This window comes from Mytilus californianus, unplaced genomic scaffold (genome assembly GCF_021869535.1).
Source record: "Mytilus californianus isolate M0D057914Y unplaced genomic scaffold, xbMytCali1.0.p SCAF_8, whole genome shotgun sequence".
In the NCBI taxonomy this organism is placed as follows: Eukaryota; Metazoa; Mollusca; class Bivalvia; order Mytilida; family Mytilidae; genus Mytilus; species Mytilus californianus.
The window spans coordinates 99,529,850-99,535,624 of record NW_026262734.1 but is presented as its reverse complement, the minus strand read 5'-3'; the positions used below and the strand labels follow the sequence as shown (position 1 = coordinate 99,535,624).

Sequence of the window (5,775 nt, the reverse complement as noted above, 5' to 3'; positions counted from 1 at the left end):
AATTCAAAATACTCAATCTTTTGTCATGCAATCATACAGACCTTATCTAATATTGGTTACTGTAACTGAATGCAAACTCAAAATATTCAATCTTTTGTGATGAAATTACGAATCATATGGTTCTACTCTCTACTTGGTGACTGATACTGAGGGCAACCCCAAATTAACAGTGGCGGATCCAGAACTTTTCATTAGGGGGGGGGGAGGGGGCTCCAGTCATGCTTCAGTGATTCCCTATAACCACAAAAAAAACCAATCTTTTGTTATGAATTCATTCTGTCCTCTCTAATATCGTATGCTGAAAGTGAAGGCAACCACAAAATACACAATCTTTTGTTATGAAATCATACAGTCCTACTCTCTAATATCTGTGACTGTAACTGAAGGCAAACACAGAATACTCAATCTTTTGTTATGACTTCATTCTGTCACACTCTCTAATATTTGTGACTGTAACTGAAGGCAACCCCAAATAAAGTACTCAAATATTTTGAATTCATACTGTCTTATCTCTAATATTGTTAGCTGTACCTGAAAGCAACCTCAAATTTATCATTCAATCAGTTGTTATGAATTCATTCTGAATAACTCTCTAATATATGCGACTTTAACTGACAACAACCACAATATACTCAATCTTTTGTTATGAAATCATACAGTCCTACTCTCTAATATCTGTGACTGTAACTGAAGGCAAACACAAAATACTCAATCTTTTGTTATGACTTCATTCGGTCACACTCTCTAATATTTGTGACTGTAACTGAAGGCAACCACATAATACTCAATCTTTTTTGATGAAATCATACAGTCCTACTCTCTAATATCTGTGGTTGTAACTGAAGACAACCACAAACTACTCAATCTTTTGTTATGAAATCATTCAGTCTTACTCTCTAATATCTGTGGCTAAAACTAAAGGCAACCACAAAATACTTATTTTTTTGTTATGAAAACATACTGTCCTACTCTCTTATATTTGTGACTGTAACTGAAGGCAAACTCAAATACTCAATAGTTTGTTATGAAATCATAGTCCTGCTCTCTAATATCTGTGGCTGTAACAGAAGGCAACCACAAAATACTCAATCTTTGTTATGAATTCATTCTGTTCTCTCTAATATTGGTGGCTGTTACTGAAGGCAACCACAAAATACCCAATCTTTTGTTATGAATTCATTCTGTCCTCTCTAATATCGTAGGCTGAAAGTGAAGGCAACCACAAAATACCCAATCTATTGTTATGAAATCATTCTGTCCTCTCTAATATTGGTGGCTGAAACTGAAGGCAACCACAAAAAACTCAATCTTTTGTTATGAAATCATTCTGCCCTTTCTAATATTGGTGGCTGAAACTGACGGCAACCACGAATACTCAATCTTTTGTAATGAAATCATTCTGTTCTACTCTCTTATATTTGTGGCTGTACTTCAGAGTACTGATTTTAAGCAATAATATAAAATGCTTAGTAACATTTTGATATTATGGATGTGTTTAAAAGTATTAAAATATTTATGTATATCATTTCCATGTGAATATAAAATATTTGTGATGTACATCATTTAGACAGCAACCCATTGACACAGAATAACCTTTTCAAATAAATACAGCTAGATCTCATCAACTTTCAGTTTTTGATCCTACGAGTGAAACAATTTGGGTGAAATTTGTCCTTACACCTTAGCTTAAGTAGAATACCTGTCAAAACGATATGCACAATCGAAACACGGTCAGACAAAGCATGGGAACCACGATGGGATTATGTAAACCGTACATAAGGGTCTGGATGGGGGTCCTTCATTTCTGTAATTAAAAACAAAAGTTATACCATTTTCTCTTCCTATTTTTTTTATTTATTTTAACCAATATCACTATTCTTTATTTATTTTAACCAATATTATCTATTCTTTATTTTAACCAATATTATCTATTCTTTATTTTAACCAATATTTTATTTCAGCACCCCCATTATTTTCTTTTCTTTATTTTTCTTTCCTTTCATTGTTCTTTATTCTTTATTTTTCAACCCTTTATTCTGCACTTTTTGCCCATTTTTCTCTATTCTGTTAACCTCATCCAGACCCTTAGGCATGTTGATCTGTAATGTTTTTAGAACTTTCTACATAAAAACACACAAACCTAATGAATAACCGTATACAAATATTCGTCAGTGAATTTCTTCTGACCTTTATCCGCCAGCGATGTTTTAAAAGTAGGAGTTTCTTGTTTTATGGTGTTACTGTACAGGTATTTATTTTATCTTATAATGTACAAAGTTTACCAAACCTCATTTAATCCCATAGGGAGTGAACCTACCATGCATGTAAATGGGCTGAGACTACCATCTAAATAATAGTCCAAAGTATGGTTGATATAACGATATGTATTTTCATTGGTTTCTGTGAAAATCAGTAATACACTAGATGTGAATTTCAATTCACTAATAAAACAAAAAGACAATGTCAAAACAAAATAATTTATTTGGGAATTGTTTCAAAATATACGGGAACGGGGACACCACACCACACCACACAAACATCTCACGCATGACTAAACACAACAGTCGTTTAGTAGTTGTAGTTAAAGCCTAAAAATAGAAAAAAAAAATTAATGTTAAAATCACACCTACTTGCTTGATGTCATAAATGATCAAATGGTTACGTAAAAGACTAAATGTAACAATACTATACATGGAATTGGATTTCAGCAGCGATCTTTCATTGGATATAAACCACGCTCCATCTGCACGTGCCTGAACCAAGTCGGGAACTTCTTCAGTATTTCACAATTTTGTTCGTTATTTTGAGACTTGGTTTCAAAAGGCAGATCATTGATTGTTTCATTTGAACTAATTCGCCAATTTTTTTTAGACTAAGTATACGCTTGAGAGCTTGACGTACTGTATAGACACCTGTCTTTTATAAATATGGAATGTTATAACGCGATATGTACTTTTCTTGTTTTGCCGTAATTGGTTTCTGCATGAAAAAAATACAAGAATACAATAGATGTGAATTTTTGTAATACAGCTTTTAAACGAAATAGTTTATTTGGAAATTGTTGGAAATAAGAGATAACAGAGAAGCCACACACATTTCTAAAGCCCCGAGTGTTAAGTTAAAAGGGGGAGGGGTGACACCGGCGTGCTCTTTCCCTAATTACTTTTTTTTTTAAAAATTTTTCCCTATTTCCAACATTTTTTCCTTTCTTTTTTTTACCCCTATATCCCACATCTCCACGTCTATCCGATCCCACATCTCCACGTCTATCCCCTATATGATCCCACATCTCCACGTCTATCCCCTATATGATCCCAAATCCCATGCAAAAGCGTGTCATTCTTGTTGTTATGACTTTGTTCAATTTCGGACATTTCATTTTATTGCATCGTCGAACTGTTGGGATACAACACAACTCATGGATTTTTAATGGGAGAATCGTTATTTTCATGAGATTATTTATATCTGTCGGCCGAAGAATATACATATAAAAAAAACTTACTTGCGCTTCTTCTGTATCCTGATAAAGAAAAACAGTAGAGCATTATATATTGTACACTGTAGAAAATTGATATGTTACTTACTTTTTTTTTCATTTGTTTTACCGACCGTGCAAGGGCTGTATAGCCAGTCAAGGTCGTTAAAAACTTCCATATATATTTTCATTTGTTAAGTTACACATTAACAATGAGTAACAAGTTTTCTGGAATAGGATATTTCAAATAGCTTTAACTTCAATTTAATATAAATTATAGAAGAGTTGCATATTAGAAATCTAATACGAATACATATTTGATATTTGACTGATTAACAGCCACCGACTAATACTTCGTGCAAAATCCGAAAAAGCTCAATGATGTAATATAAAAAAAAACACTTACTCCTTTTGCCAAATCCACCACTAACACCAATTCCTCCGCCAATTCTTCCACCAAAACCACCTCCAGCACCGCCACGGAATCCACCACCGAGACCTCCGCCAAATCCACCACCACGACCACCACTTGAAAGGGCTAGACGAGCAGCAAGACTGGCACTGAGTGATGCACTGCTTCCTAATCCACCTAATCCTCCACCTAATCTTCCTCCGAATCCTCCTCCTAGTCCACCACCAAATCCTCCTCCGCCTAGTCCTCCGCCAAATCCACCAAGTCCACCGCCTAGGCCACCCCCTGAAATGTTTACGAAGAAATAATAGAACTTGTGTTTGGTTGACATTTGTTGTTTCATTTATCCTCAGGTAGACAATTTAACCACAAAGTATGTTATTCCATGAATTAATGACAAACCTTGTTTTCTTAAGTTATCTATCTACTGTGTGAGTGCTTGTTTGGTATTGCTGTTGTTCTTTTCGTTTTTCTTCTTTTGTCTTTTTGTACAGGCACGTGTTTTTTGTTGATTTTACTTTTATTCACAGCAAGTCATTCTCGCCACCAACTAATTACATACTTTTGTTTCACCAGCTATAAAACGCAGTTGTATAAAACATACCGTAGACTATTCCCCCTTTAAGTACCATAAAAATATCTACTATTTTCTTTTTAATGAAATATGAATTTTTCACAATCCTTTTTACTAGACCGGCATACTGAATCGAAGATTTAACGGGCCAGATTTTTAACAGTAAAGAAAGAAAAAAAATATGACGAACTATAATGGTTTTTCGGACTTACTGGGTGTAGAACTATCGGGTGTCGTAATACCGGAACGATCCGCCTAGATATGTTATTCGTACTCCGAGGCGGTCAATCTTTTCTCTTTGTTTGACTATCGAATATACTGTTTTTTTTGCATGTTTGTTTGGCCCGACAGCGATTGAAAAATCAAGAGGAGCACGTCTACAATGAAACCATCGAGGCAGTTGATTACAACTTTTGAAGTTTGTCGTCTGAATAGGCATATTTGCAATGTAAACATTGTCCCATGTAGAATATTAGATGCATTGTCTAGTTCCTGCGATGTAATTTTCTACTGATGAGAATATTCCAAAATGTATGCGCAGTAACCATATAATGGTTATGTTATATCGTCTGCTTACCTCCAATGCTACCACTTATACCACCTCCAATACTTCCACTAATACCACCCATACCACCACCCCAGCCTCCACGTCTGCCATATCCATTGGCATTAGCAGCAACAACCATTACTGCCATTACCATAGACATACATTGAAGGCGATTCATTTTTATCTACAAATAAACAAGTAAAAATTATTTTAGAAGATGTTGGAGCGATATCCCTTGCATTTTACATCGAAACTTTACTTGATTTTACAATTTTAAAACCTGATGTCTGTATTTTGAGGTTATAACAACAGTGTATCACATTTCTGAACGTATACAGTCAAGTTATAAATGCATTTCTATAGATACCTCTTAACTGTGTTCATAATAGTATTTGGCATATTGTCAGTGTATTTTTTTTAATGACAAGGACTTTTAAAAGACATTCCGATGCAAACCCAGAAGTCTATCGGAATTAAAGTACTGTTTTGTCGATTTCGTTACAGATCTTTTCTATGTAAAATTTACAATTTTGAATTGTATTGTATTCGACAGTGGTCTATAGCCTGAAAAACATAACGATTTTATAGATTTTAACGAATTGATAAAAAATATTTAGTATATCATTTACGTAAACATCTTAACATTCAAAATTCTACGAGGTTTCCTGAACTTTACGTTTTTCACCATGTTAATGAAGAAAAAAATCACAGGGGAATTTACCATAACTCTTACTAGTAATACCCGAATATATTTATTGTGTTACATA

At 34.2% G+C, this 5,775-nt stretch overlaps 1 protein-coding gene across 1 annotated transcript; it reads right to left on the bottom strand.

Moving 5' to 3' along the window:
* Positions 1 to 2,568: 2,568 nt before the first annotated feature.
* LOC127712930 (uncharacterized) lies at positions 2,569 to 5,156 on the bottom strand. Its single transcript, XM_052219521.1, has 4 exons — positions 5,039 to 5,156; positions 3,882 to 4,172; positions 3,503 to 3,520; positions 2,569 to 2,588 (listed from the first exon to the last, which is right to left on the bottom strand). The coding sequence occupies exons 1-4, from the start codon at positions 5,154 to 5,156 to the stop codon at positions 2,569 to 2,571; spliced, it is 447 nt and encodes a 148-aa protein (XP_052075481.1).
* Between the last annotated feature and the right edge of the window lie 619 nt (positions 5,157 to 5,775).